The sequence below is a fragment of the Scophthalmus maximus genome, chromosome 17 (assembly GCF_022379125.1).
Source record: "Scophthalmus maximus strain ysfricsl-2021 chromosome 17, ASM2237912v1, whole genome shotgun sequence".
Lineage (NCBI taxonomy): Eukaryota > Metazoa > Chordata > Actinopteri > Pleuronectiformes > Scophthalmidae > Scophthalmus > Scophthalmus maximus.
In genome coordinates, this window is record NC_061531.1 from 16,321,827 (window position 1) to 16,336,313 (window position 14,487).

At 44.8% G+C, this 14,487-nt stretch overlaps 1 protein-coding gene across 3 annotated transcripts in view; it reads left to right on the plus strand.

Moving 5' to 3' along the window:
* The window catches only part of znf385c (zinc finger protein 385C), a 121,336-nt gene extending 112,027 nt beyond the window's left edge, over window positions 1-9,309 (plus strand). For all 3 annotated transcript variants that reach the window (XM_035616580.2, XM_035616579.2, XM_035616583.2), the window contains 5 exons: window positions 3,852-4,211; window positions 4,305-4,495; window positions 5,813-5,911; window positions 6,443-6,541; window positions 7,628-9,309. In XM_035616580.2, the coding sequence (XP_035472473.2) occupies window positions 3,852-4,211; window positions 4,305-4,495; window positions 5,813-5,911; window positions 6,443-6,541; window positions 7,628-7,858 (980 nt within the window). In that variant the 3' untranslated portion in view covers window positions 7,859-9,309. The remainder of the gene's footprint in view (window positions 1-3,851; window positions 4,212-4,304; window positions 4,496-5,812; window positions 5,912-6,442; window positions 6,542-7,627) is intronic.
* The last annotated feature ends 5,178 nt before the right edge of the window (window positions 9,310-14,487 follow it).

Below are 14,487 nucleotides of genomic sequence, written 5' to 3' on the forward strand. Positions count from 1 at the left end.
CAAAATAGTGGTGTGAGTTTTTATGTAAGGAGCTGTCAAAGAGAAAATCAAAGGCACTCATCCTTCTACAAAAAGTTCTAATGTTTTTTTGTTTTTTTTTACATTTGTGCTGTAAATATAGACAATTTAACTTGGTAAAGAAAGAGGAGTGCGTTGGTTTTCTTTTAGCCCCAACTCGGAGGGCATGAATTGCTCCGGTGGCGTTGTGACTGCAGCGTGAGCCCATTTGCCTTCTCGTGTTGCATCTGCCGGGTGTCCATACTTTTCATTTATCCGCCCAAGGTGATGGGCAGAACAGTTTTCCTTCTCACTTCATCCTCCCCGCTGCCCTGGAGAAGATCGCTATCTGAGCAGAATTTCAAAATGCTTTAGTTGAAATATCAGAGAAGAGATATGAAGGTCCGGGGGAGAGAAGGGAGACAGGTTGTACTTCATCTCCCCTCATAGACACACTCGTCTGGACACACACACACACACACACACACACACAGATACACACTTTCTTTTTGCCTTGAGCGCTAGAAGTCTCCTTCAGTGAAGGAGAAAGTGGACAAAAGACCGGGAGCCTGATAATGCTCTCATCAAATCTCATTTTAATATGCCGCTGTTGCAAAGGAGAGCTCTGAAAGAGGGAAGCAGCAGTGGCCACTAAATGAGATGATGAGCTGAAAAAGAAAGATAAGATGAAATGAATGAAGCAGACAGAGAGAGTGAAGGGGGAATAAGAGAGAGAGAGAGAGAGTAGGGGGCTCAGTGGAGAGAGAAAGTACATAAGTCATAGCTAGTTTTCATGCCGTGAATAATTTTACAGTTCCAAGGCGATTTTGTGAGGAGGAACACTCTTTAATAAGCCCAATTGTGTGATTGTCCTAATGTGAAATTGAAACGCGGCAGTGCGAGCCAGTGGTGGCACGCACCACAATGCCAACCTGTAATGGAATAGCGCTCCAAATTATCACTCTATGAAATGAGTTATGTCTGCCACCAAACTGAAAAGCTGGCGGGGAGCTGACTCGAGGGGAGCGCTCCCATCGTCTGCCCAGAGAGAGACAATGGGTAGAGTGGAAAGATCTTCCGTTTTAGAAATAGGATCGATGCGCAGCCGAGGAGGGAGTGGGCAGACGGAGAGAGAGCGGCAGGCCAGCGCCCGGAGACAGAGGAGCCGCGTCAATATGACAAGCATCAATCACCCCCCGGCTTCGATTGACTCCGCGGTTCAACGCGTCTTCGCGGGGACTCTGTCTGTCATCACAGTAATCAAGCAATTTTTTTTATTTATTTTTTTTCCCCCCCGGGAAGTTGTTTATGTTCTGAGGCTTCCTGGGATTAGCGCTCCGTGCCTGTACTGTAATGTGTATGCGAGCATGTGCTTAACGAGTCTAGCATTCATATTCATTTGGCGTTTGGCCGTGGTGGAAGTTGTCGGCTGAACGGAGATCTCTTAAGATTTGTTTAAACTGTAAAAGCCCGTCAGGTTTTAATTGGACTGTTAAAACATGGGTTAAACCGATGATCGCCCGCATTACATTGATTCAAATATCCATAATTTTCTGCGATGTAATTATTGCTCCACGCAGGCCGTGGCACTGCCAATACGCCGGCCTTTGGTCTGACAGGTTGCCAATGAGGGTCGAAGTCACGACGCGGCCGAATGGGCGTTTTCTCAGAAAAGAGGGCAGAGGAGTATTTATCAAAGTGTTTTATCAGTTTAATAACTTCTCATAAGGGCTGCAATTAACAATCATTTCATTCTTTAAAAAAAACAAACAATTACTCTGTCGATCTTTTCTATTTGTTAAAATGCGTAAAATCCTTCCCAGACAGAGTCTTGTCCAGACAACAATCAAAACTCCAAAGATTGGATTTGATTAGAAAAAGATGAATCAGCCCATTTAAGCCAGAAAATAATTATACCACCGTCAAAATTATGGGATAAAAACTTTGATTACAAGAGAGTACGACAACTTTTTGAGTCAAAAATTGTGATTTATCAAAGGAAAATTCTATAATATGAGATAAAATGTCGAAATTCGGATCATTACTTACTTTTCCCGCCTTGTCATCTTTATTTTTTTTTTTCAGAAGCAGCCGTGTGGACAGTTTGAAACTTCAGCTTTATAAATCACTAATTCAGCGCTAAACTTTCACTGTTTGAGCTTTTTTTTTTTTTTTTTTCTTTGTTTAAATAAGGATACCTGAAACTCCGGAGGGATATATCTGAAAATAATTCTTCTGCTGAATGAGCCCCTTCATGTTCCGAGCGTTTGGATTTTTCAGAGGGCTTTGGTTTCCAACCGGCCTGCGTGTCCTGCTCCGCGAGGTTCCTGCTAAATCCATTGATCAGTATCACTCCCCCCTGGGGACTTCTCAGGCGGCCCTATCTCTCACATAAGCTCAGGATCATACCTGCCCCTGCCCCACCCAACAGAGGAGAGCAAATTCCTCAGGGGTCACTCTCATTACAGCGAGGGGACCGACTAATCTTGCTCCTATATAGGCTCCTTCTTTCTATAGCGGGGAACGAGAGAGGAAGACTCTTATCTCCAATAATGAATTTACTCTGGGACGTAAAAGGGAAAAATCAATGGAGCACTGTATGAAGTGTGTGTGTGTGTGTGTGTGTGTGTGTGTGTGTGTGTGTGTGTGTGTGTGTGTGTGTCAGATCACGAGGAGGGGGGGGGGGGGGGTGAAGTGTGTCTCTCACGGGAGGGCAACGGGGTGAAGGGGGGGATGTGTAATAGAACTCCAGTGACTTCTTGTCGCGGCCCGGCAGTCGATGGGTTTGTTTATATTGACTGAGACTCCGGGTCCACTTGATGTTTGAATATTGCGGGAGCTCGCACTCGAAATAAAAACGATTAATTTTTGCCTCCAATTCTGCGACTGAAAGAGAAAATGGTTATTTGCAGATTAATTAAGAAGACTTCGTATTTGTACCCAAAACAATCAGTCTAAAAAGTGTTTTCTTTGCTGGTTGAGCATGCATGAGGATTTATCTTCTTATTTATTTAAGGCTCATTGTTTCTCAGACGTCCTGCTTTGCTGGGGTTATTTTAACTGTGATGGAAAAGGCTTATAATCTGTGTTGGACAATGTGATTAAATACCGAAACAAATGATTACATACTAATTACTAAACAAAACAAATGATGAGTTCCTTAACTTGCTATATCACTGTAGTTAGCGCAGCACAGCTCCATCGCAGGTGCCATTTACTCAACTCCGCACCTTCTCCTCACATGCGCTGGAGAATTCGAAAACAAGGCATCATGGTCAGCAGGCTGGAACACAACCCTCCCCCAATCTAAGCAGGTCTAAACCACAGGCCTGATGTATGAAGGGGGATGAATTTCTGGGCATTTTGGTCAAAGGCCTCGTCAGACCTGACTACAAATCGCGCACTGACTGTGGTAGTATTTACGTTCAAGGGTTTCCGGGGGTTAGACGTGGTGACAGTAGCACTCCAGATGTCCTGTCCTCACACGGAAGCTCACGGCTTCACGCACGCTCCAAGGGAAACCAGCTGATTCTTGAATGTAGGCGTACGTGTCTCCGGCATTAGCGAGCCAGCCGAGAACACATGACCGGCGGTTACCCGGAGTGGCATTTCTCTGCTATTGATGGCGTCTAACATTATGAACGGCACCAGTGTGTCCTGAAATGTTGAACCTGCTGAGACCAAACTGAAAACAAAAGGGCTGTCATCTCTCATGGATACCTGTAATTTAATGACTGAATTTGTAATTCCTCCCACTACACACATACACACCTCTCTTGTCAATAATAAGCTTAGTGTTAAATAAACCGCAGTTTGCTGATGGTTCTTCTGTTCCGCGTCTTCCTTCCGTGCAGGTCTTCTAGCTGATCCGGAACCAGCCATCCTGGAGGTGAAGCTCGAGGAGAGTCCAGTGATGCTGACGCCAGAATCGGAGGTTTCCTCTGCCGAGCCCGTCAGCCTTTCCCCTCCTCAGATTTCGCCTTCCTCGCAGCTCTCGGAAACGGCCTCAGACACCAGCGCCGCGGAGCTCCCAGAGGCCGCCGAGGCCGCGGGCCTGACGGGCGAGTCGGGCAGCCAGGCGGACGCGTCCAGCACAAATGGGGAGCCGCAAACGGACGAGGACAAGGATCCCAAGAAGAGCAAGGCTCACCTCCACTGTCCTGTTTGTAAAGTGACAGTCAACTCCACCTCCCAACTGGATGCACACAACAGCGGTAAGAGGCCTTTTGCACATCTCAAAAAGGCTTTTTAGTACTATTTGTTTTGAACCGCAGCGGACCTGTCAACTCTTCTGCTCTCGCCGCCAGGTACCAAGCACAAACTGATGCTGGAGGGTCACAGTGTTCAGCCACGACGCCGGGGGAAGGTGGTGGCCGCCGCTCGCGCCGGGTGCAAGAGCAAGCGGCTGGGCAGCAAAGGCAGCGTCGGGGTGCCCAGCAAGAACTTCCAGTGTGAAGTGTGTGAGATCATTGTGAACTCTGAGACCCAGCTGAGCCAGGTAAAAATCCAATGTCTATGTGTGTGTGTGTGTGTGTATGTATGTGTATATATATGTATATATATATATGTGTGTGTGTGTATATATATATATATATACATATATATATATATATATATATGTGTGTGTGTATGTATGTGTGTATATATATAAAGAAACTAGCCAGTTTGGGGATGTAAGAGTTGGATAAAGGAATGGAAAGGAATGTGTATGTGGCGACATGTCGAACTAACGGATCACATATTGAACTTTTGGCTGCATGACAGGAGAGATGCGGAGGCTTGGAGGAGTCCTGCCGGTTTGTTAAGGCGTGCTAAGTGAGAGCGTGGCCAACCTGTTCAAAGAGGCACGGACGCACTGTTGACTCTGCGGGGGAAAGCTCTCCGGCCAAATCGCGTCAGACAGTGGGAGGAGAGCGACGCATATAATTACCTCACCTCCACAGACGGACGCTGCGGCCACAGAATGAATCGGGAAGCGGAGAACTGCCCGCGCGTTACTTAGCAATTACCTCACACATCACGCGTCTGATATTATACGCTGAACTGGGACCAGACTGACCCGTAATGTCTCAATCATCAAACAAAATAACTGGCACAAATGATGTGTATTGAAATGCTAAATGTGAATGACGGTATTCGTAGGACCTCGCTAGATCTAAGAGAGCGCTTTTTCTTTTTTTAACATCACCTTGATCGAGGACGTGCGTTTAAATCAAAGCAGCGGTTTCATTTACAGCCACGTGAATGGAGCCATTAAAGAGCAGGTTGTGAGTGCAGAGAACTTCCTTTTTTTTCTCCGCATTAGACAGATATCATCTGCTGCTATAACTGACTGCAAAGCTCCTCGCCGAGCGGGGATTTATTTGCCACTCATTATTGCGAGCTGCTAATGCCTCCTGTATTTAATTTTCTGGTTACAGCATCAAAGGAGGTTTCCGGGAAGTAATTCCTCTCTCTTTTTGATGTTCCATTAAACACTTCATCTGGGCGAAGGGATTGTCTCGTAAAAAAAACTTCTCCTCGGCTGGAGTGTATGAGCGTGTGTGTGAGCACCCATGCTGCTTCAGCTCCTCCGTGTCTTAAGTGCGTTGTTATAAAAAACACCCTGCCGTCCCAGGACGACGTAAGCCGAAGAGGGAGAATACTGCGGCGGCGGCGGCGGTAGAAAGTATACGTGATGTAATTTCTGTGCGCTCCTCGGTCATAATCAATGTACATCCATTGTTAATTCAGCGGATGAAATGTGAAGTTGTTCCACTGTTGGTGCGACAGATGCTTGTTAGCCCACTAATGTTATTTCTGCCGGTGTCCGCAGCACATGAACAGCAGAAGGCACAAGGATCGTCTGGCCGGAAAACCACCCAAACCCAAATTCACCCCCCACAGCAAGAGCCAGCCAAGCTCCGGCTTAGCGGTAAGTCGCCGCATAAAGGCACTGACAAAGAAAACAACACACACACACACACACACACACATACACACATAATTGCCTTTCCCTCGGTGCAGATATGCTCGAACATGATGTACACTTGTGCCAAAACTTGAATAAAGTCAGTCTCGCTTGTAAATGAAAACAGTTTTAATTTATCCTCGATACAGTTAACTGATTTGACCCCTGCCGTGACAGACGCACGGTTTAAACACACACACACACACACACACACAGATGTCATTACGCTGTGCTCAGGGGCCTCTGCGTCTCGACGCGGCAGCGTGCCCGTGTTTCTGTGCTGTCAGAGAGGTTAAGCACACTGTTGTACTCGGTGAGTCCCCTTACCCCTGAGACGGGTCTAAAATAGTCCCTCACCGACCAGCTCTGGCAACAGCCGCCTGAGTCAGCACTCCAGATTAATCACTACTCTGCTCCTGTCATATACACCCCTCCCCTCCCAATCTCCCCCTCTCTTCATCCTCCTCCTCCTCCTCCTCCTCCTCCTCCCTACAGAACGTGAGATGGAGCGGCTATGCAGGCCTGGCCGTGTCTGCCATGAAGAAAGCGTTCAGCCAGTACAACCTCGCCTCCCTCTCCTCCCTCTCCTCGCAGGTCAGTGGCAGGAGTGGGCCGGGTCGGGGGTTGGATTGGAGGGCGAGCTTTAGGACCTCGCCAGGGTCCAGGGACTGAGCAGACTTGTTGAAGAAATCGTGTTCATATTAAAGGGATAGTTCAGATTTTGTTTGCAGGTTGTTGTTTTATAACATGAGGTTTGTGGTGGTGATGGAAATACAGTTATTTGAGTGTGTGTGTGTGTGTGTTTGGGGAGGGGTTCAAGTAAATTTTTCCTATAGAGTGTTATGTGAATCACAGTTATATCACAGAAATAACTGACATTAATAATTGACGATTGTTATAAGTTATTTTGGGGAATCTTGTGTTTCTGTGCTCAGCAACATTTAGGATACAGTTTAAAGAAATATCTGAAATGGGAACATAGAACAGGACAAAACGCAACTCTAAGGAAGAACATTAGCTCCGTGGAGGCCTGTGGAAAATGTACAAAATATTCTCAACACAGCCCTCAAAAAAGGCTTTCATGAAACGAGAGTGGTCTGAATCTTCACTGCATCGCATACTCACCCTCGAATTCAGTGTTACATTGGATTTATTTTTTTTAAAGCGACCCTGAAATACACCAAGAATATATTTTGATATTTATTAAAGAGAACAGTATTTTTTATTTAAAAAAGTATTATTTATTAAAGTATTATTTGTTGTGTGTGTGTGTGTGTGTGTGTGTGTGTGTGTGTGTGTGTGTGTGTGTGTGTGTGTGTGTGTGTGTGTGTGTGTGTGTGTGTGTGTGTGTGTGTGGGATACAAAAGAGCTGAATTTAGAAAAAATCTGAACTATCCCTTTAACATCACAGAGCTTTGGTGTAACTTCCTGCCATTTAACCCGTCCTGACTGAAATAGGCTAAAGTGTGTCCATTCTGTTGTCCTAGCATTAGCCTATTATATATTATATATGTCTGAGGATCTGTTTTTGGGGGATGAACATGTTTTCCTAATCTGCAGCTGCGTGTGCACGCAAGCGCCACGAGTTTAGGGGAAACATGTTCGCCCACTAAACATGCGTCACGCTCACTGTGTTTTTCCTCTCACTTCTCTCCCGTCCCCCCCTCCTGTCTCCTCCAGACCAAACTGGCCTTGCAGAAGCAGCTGACCAAGAGCTTGACAACTGGCTTCCTGCCCAGCCCCCTCACCCAGCCGACTCTGTGCACGATGGCGACCAACCCGCTGGCTCTGCGCCACCCAGTGGGCGCCACCACCTTCATCCAGACCCCCTTCCTGGGGCCCGCACTGTTCCGGCCTGCCCCGGGGCCGCTGCGGGCCACACACACTCCCATCATCTTCTCCCCTTACTAAAGACTTAACCCACTTCCCATTTTGATTTCTCCCCTTTCCCCCCCTTACCCAAACACCCCAGGCCCGACTTCAGTGTGACCCACGAGACAAAGGCCACACGCAAAACTATGCAGCACGCCTGACTTAAGATGGAACCAGTGCACAAGTCCTGACGGCCAATAGGCCACAAGGCCTGAGAGCTGTTCCTATCATAAAAGGCCAAGACCCCCCCCCATCATGCCTTCTCTCTGCTCCTCTTATCATGACCTCAGGAGCGGGACGGGCCTCCAGACAGTGACTGGTGCACAGAGGCCGCTTTTATAGCCATTTCATGGGTCGACATGGTTTGGATTATAGATATAATTGTGTAATTTATTAGAGAACAAATATAGACGAGTCTAGATGTATGTTTAGTGTGGTTGCCACAAAATAAGGTCCCTTTACTTGATGCTCTTTTAAAATGTTTTTAACTTATTATGTTTGAAAGGCGGGATGATCACACAGTAGGTCATTCAATCAGCGGAAACTACGGTACACTCCTGTATGACTGGACGCGCGGTTGATGCTCATTGATCTGTTGAGCCTTCGTCAAACAACTCTGTGAACAAATACCCCTTCTCAACTTTAAACGTTTAAAGATAGGAGTCCTCATCCTGGGCGGTATGTGGATGTGTAACTACATACCGTATAGCCATATGCTAAATCTTTGTTAGCACCATTTTGTACCTCAAGCCCCACTCCCCAAAAGTGTCCCTGAGCCCTCCACGACATTTCTTCCGCTCTTTCTTTCTTTCCTTCTTTCCTTCTTTCTGAGTCACAGCCATATAGTCATCGCCCTCCAGATTAGTTTTCCTTCCATGTATCCCCAGCGCTCATTACGGTCCAGAGAAGGTCAACTTGTCAACATGACTTTGTTTCAGTTTGTAAAATCTGTCTTCTTCTTTTTTTTTTTTCTTTTCGTTCCGGGTCCAGTGCATCGTTCACGCGACGCTGCTTGAACATTAAATTCTCGCCGAACTAGCAGCATGAACAACATTTTTATTTTTGCAGCGAAGGATGTCTGGCATTGCACAGCGCCATCATTTCTTTCCCCCCTCCCTCGTGACGGCTCTTTGTCTTTTCCTTCCTCCTTCAACCCCGCAGTCGTCACCTCTCCGCTGCCCTTGATTTTCTCTGACATTATCTCGGCATGAGATGATTAGGAGCCCCGCACCCCGACATGCGCACGCACACACACACGCACGCACGCACACACACACACACACACACACCCATCGTGAAAACACAGCGTATAACTTGAAGACTTCATGGGTTTTTTGTTTCCGAGCTCCGTGAAAAGTTTGGATGGCGGTGGGTGGGGAGGCTGCTCAGCCAGCGGGCCACTTGATAGACATGCCGTTGCAGCGTCTGCATGCAACGTGGGAGGGAGAAAAAAAAAAAGAAAGAACAGTGCCATGGCAACCACATTAAAAGCACCTTAAAACTGATTTGCTTACGAAAAGCGATGAAAATTGTGTTGATGTTCACCTTTCGTTGCTCAAGGTGTATGTTTTTACAATCCCCATGTCAAGTTCGGTGAGAATTTTGCTTTGGATGGAAAAAAAAGAAGAACAATCAGGTGAGAATTATCACTTTATGGTTTATCCATGACTAAGGGAGTCTCACATTTTAAAGCAATACATACGGTATGTTTATGTTTATGATGTGTTTCCAGTGTGTCAGTGGTTTTGTCTATTGTCTTACTGTACACACCTGTGATGATGTGTGATGTACTCCGACGACGCGGGCCAAGGGGCCGACTCTGAAGTGTCAGCGACGAGTCATTAGAGATGTGGCGGCTCGTCCTGCCCCTTGCTGCTCGACGACGCTTCGTGGTCGGTCCTCACACGTTTTGACTCCGGGGCTGAGCCGTTACGTCACATCGCTGTGCAGCGGAGCCGGAGAACTTCTGTACGACTTCCGCCGAGCAAAACAATGGCACGTCAGAAGACGAGTGTCACAAGTGCAACATCACCTGTCATATCGCTGTTCATGCTTGTGTGCCGTCTAAACCCCCCCCCCCCCCCCCTCGCTCCCTTTTGCCAGAACGGACTTTTTGGCAGGGGTCTCGCAAAGGACTCGGGAACAATCACACGTCATCCTTCCCTTCGACACTCGTACCAAATCATGTCCTCGTTAAAATTACAGTAATGGAGCAAATCCTATGCATTTTTCTCATTGTGCAATATGTATAGTCGTCTGTGATGCAGCAGTGCCATCTGTCGTGAAAACCCTGTAGTTGCCATCCAGTACTTGTGCTTCTTACAAGACCTTTTGATCTGATGTACATTTCTTGTTTGAGGGAGAGAAAGAACCCCGAGTGCTTCTGGGTAAGCGACGCCACCGGGTCTCTGCGCCATAAACCGATGTGATTCTCCCCAGTCGCACTACTCAGTGAACCAGCCAGCCTTTAAATCGTCGCTGTTTGATTTTGTTCGTTTCTTATCGCTCATCGGGGAAAAGTCTGACCTGAAGAGCCTAAAGCTTTTTCTTCAAAATAGAGAATCTAGAGAAGGCAAAAATTATATGTAGAGAAATCATAGAGTAACTATAGACATTTTTATCAGAGGTGTTATTGTTATCTGTATCACAATGAACTGCTATCATAGGAGAGAGTAGATGTGACTGTAGGCTCTGTACGGCATGCAGGGGAAAAACGCTTTGCTTTCTCTTTGTTTGTTTGTCCGCTTATTTACATTCTTTTACCAATATGGGTTTTTTTTAAGTACAAGAGAAAAATATTTAAAACAATCTTCTTTTTTTGAGTGAGCTTTTTTTCCCTCCTTGTTGACGGCGTCCGAATTAATAAAAAGTATTCAAGGCCTTTTTTTATTAAAGACAACAATCCTGTCGTCACGTTAGCCAGGCCTTCTCAGGGGTGACGGGTTGAGCAAATGCTAAAAATGACCATCCATTCAGGGTATCCCTCCACGGCTCCAGTGAGCAGGAAACACTGTACACATGGATGGATTGACAACATAAAATAAAATCAAAACAACAACTCACAGTGCTGTACATTAGAGAGAGGACGAGAGATGGAATTTTGGAAAATAAAGCTTTTAGAAATTGTAAAAGTGTTTTTTATTCGCATGTCTGTGTGTGTGTGTGTGTGTTCAGGCAGATGATTGCTGGATGAATAAACAGTGTTGACATGAATGATTCAGGAAGATGCTCGACATTGCCTTTGTGCTCTGTCGTTTGCTCTTGAATAAGGTTCAATCGTATGAGATTTATTTTTTGATAACATCACTGTTTTGAAGGACGAACGAGTTCGTTAAAGCTGAGCAGAGTCAGGACAGGTCCTGCTCTCACACACACACACAAATATATTTTATACATGTTCCTAATTTTGCAGGTGTTACACAGAGTGATGGAGTGATGTGGTGCAGAGAAAGGCTTGTTCTTCATCTTCCAGACATGGCCACTACTACAACACATGTTACTTTGGAGTAATGGATCCTCCCGGATGCTGGGACACATGCTCGCTGCCGCTCAACATCATCTACTGTGTGTCTGCTGACATGATGCAGTGTTTCTGCGCGTCTCTGCTGTGCTGCATGTGCTCCCCCCGTCTTCCCCAAGGACAGTTTCGATATAGTGAAACCGAACGGGAGCATCTGGCCGTGGACTCTCCGTGTGTGATAAACTGTGGCTCAGTGATTTGATCTATCACACCAGGTATAAGCTTGTACTTATCTCAGTTAGCTGTGTATTGATTTTGACAGGGATTCTTTTTAATACTTTATTTAAAGTTGAGCCCTTGGATGTTTTGCTCAGCGCCTCAGGCCTTTGCGCGAGCCCATCCCTAGGATTATGTTTTTGTACAAAACGAAATTTGTATTTGTTTATTTCTAGCTCATGCACTGGGCACCACATCGAGTCCAGCACCTCAATCAAAGGGAAGCCAGTGAGACGGCAGAAGGACACGATGACCTTGCTAAGCCGCGACACATGATGGTGTATCCTCAGCACTGCTCCATTATCTTATCTGATCGCTCTCCATGGAGAAGGTGACGCCCTTATCTCCTGCTGCAGTCAGCCACTGTGTGTGTGTGTGTGTGTGTGTGTGTGTGTGTGTGTTTAGAAACACACAGGCTTCTGATTCATTGAAAGCAAGTGGGTGACAAATGATTTTTAGGCTTTTTTTACACTATTATTCAAAAAGGCAAGCAACGAAAGATGTCACAGGAAATAAAAGTGTGGGAGAGGATGAATTGAACCTGGGACTTAAGGAATGGAAACATTAAAGTTTTAGATGCAAGCTGATCACCGGGTCACCGTGATACACTGATTTATATGAGTCAAACAACTCTACAGGAACTGACATGGCTAATAATTTAATATAGTGGCTGCATGTTAAAAAATAACATTTGATAAATACATGATTACCATCAATATATCACGATCATATAGAGAATATAACAAATGTATAGCACATTTTCATACATATCTCTTTTTGTGCTCTTCTTACAGAAGGTAGTTAAATTCTTTTTTTTTACTACAATTATCTAGTAAATGCAAGATAATTATTAAACCCATTGAATTATTCCATGGTCGCCACCACATCTAAATATCATTATTTGCATGACATTAATCAACTGTGTTGCAAAAACTATTTCAGAAAATGCCTAATGGCGTCAAACTCCAAATTCACAAACACACTGTAGCACAAACTGTGAGCTTTAACTATAGGATTCCAATGTTGCACGGTTCAGAATGCCTTCAGCTTGACTTATCTCAGATCAAATCACCCCGTGCAAACGATCTGCTCGTGGGCAGCCAGCATGACAACTAGAACATTTGATATAACTGATATTTCCATCCCAGGGGAGGAAAAAGAAAAGCCTGATAGCACAGATAATAAAAGGTGACACTGCCATTTAATCCCTGTGTGGAAATGTTTATGATATTCTGCCACTTCATGATGGGAACTGTGAAACGGGGGTCACTGCAGCAGCTCATAGGGGTTGAAGTCTATTTCCTCTTCACACTAAAAAAACAAAACAAAGGGGGGGGGGGGAATAAAACATTATCTATTTCATGGGCCCCCTGGGAGTGAGACACGCTGTCACGCAACAGTAAAAGAGTATTACTGGTCGCCACGCAAGGACGTCGCCTTGTCGCCCTGTGATTGTGACAAGAGGAGTAGAAATTTCTCTTTTGTGCTCAGTGTTGTGTAAAGGGAGGAGGTCGTTCATAAATCACACAGGCAAGGGACAAATCCATCCACACTCTCCCAGTATTTCACATTTTGTTGTTGTGAATCCTCTTTTTCTGTTGGGCCTATTATAGGGAAAGGCTTTTGACAAAGGGGGAGTATTGGCAACTAACAGGATGAGTCTCTTTGTCACTACTTGGAGTTAGGGGACATAACGTTAACATCACAGTGTACTGTCGTAGTCAGTAATGTAACATCAGTGCACTGGGTCAACTCTAGTCATTAAAAAGAACATGATTGAAATGAGATTGTACACGACAACACCCTCTGGGGAGAAACTAAGGTGGGCTCGATATCATTTCATAAATGTTCCACTTGAGGTTTTCTCATTATCTTGCATTAACCTCTCCAGAGTCAGCACGCCCATGTGGAACTATGCCAAATCATTTCCTCCGCTGAAAACATCTCTGACCTCGCCTGGGCCGGTTGTTTTCACGACTATCAAACTACTACGCCCGTACAATAATTCATGAAGATATAAAACTAATTCATGTTCCAGTAATTTGGTACTGCTTTTAACCAACTTTCTCGATTTGCAGAAATCGTACACAACGAAATCTGTAGAGCAGAGCACAGATCACCATGGATACCTGATTCATTTTAATATTTTTTTTTAGTGAAGGCATTAATCTGTGAATCATTGGCACAGTAGATGATGATTTCTCCTGAATGTAGTTGTCTGCATCAAAATTGCATCATCACATTCCCTGAAGGAGGTGACATTTTAATGACATTTTAATTTCCCGTTCTCCAAGTTTGTTCCATTTGTTTCAAACTTGTATACATGAATCAATCAAGAGGTTTTTTTCACTATAAGGGAGACAAGGAAATAGATTTTTAACCAAAGAAATTTGCTGTTTTTTTCAACTGTCACACGTGTAATCAGAATTCATCTTGACTTCAGGTGCTGAATGTTCTCAAAAGTTGTTCCTCACTCTGACCACTAGGGGGAGTGAAGGCTCATGATTCAAAAAATAGGGACTGACCATTTAAAAAACTCTACTGTCAAATCAGTGCATCCCACACAGCTAATATCATTATTTTACTATCAATAATAATAATTTCAGCTCATTATTTGTGTGATTAATACAAAGAATAACAGTTAGATCAGTATTGGTAATAGTCTGGTTCATGTACAGATTTGTTCTCTGATGAGTTTCATTTGCTACTTACATTTTAGTACTGTATTCTGATTACAATGTGCTCATTCTTTGACATAGTTCTGTTTTTGAAAACTTTTTTTAAAAGTTGTTTAAAGTTTTTTTTTTTTTTCTCCTGTCCACTCACACAATTTTGTCCAGTAGTGTGAGGACAACAAACCACTGACATTAGATACAAGTTCATTATCAAATTATTGCACTTCTTAAAAGGTTATTGTCACCGGGGATTAGTG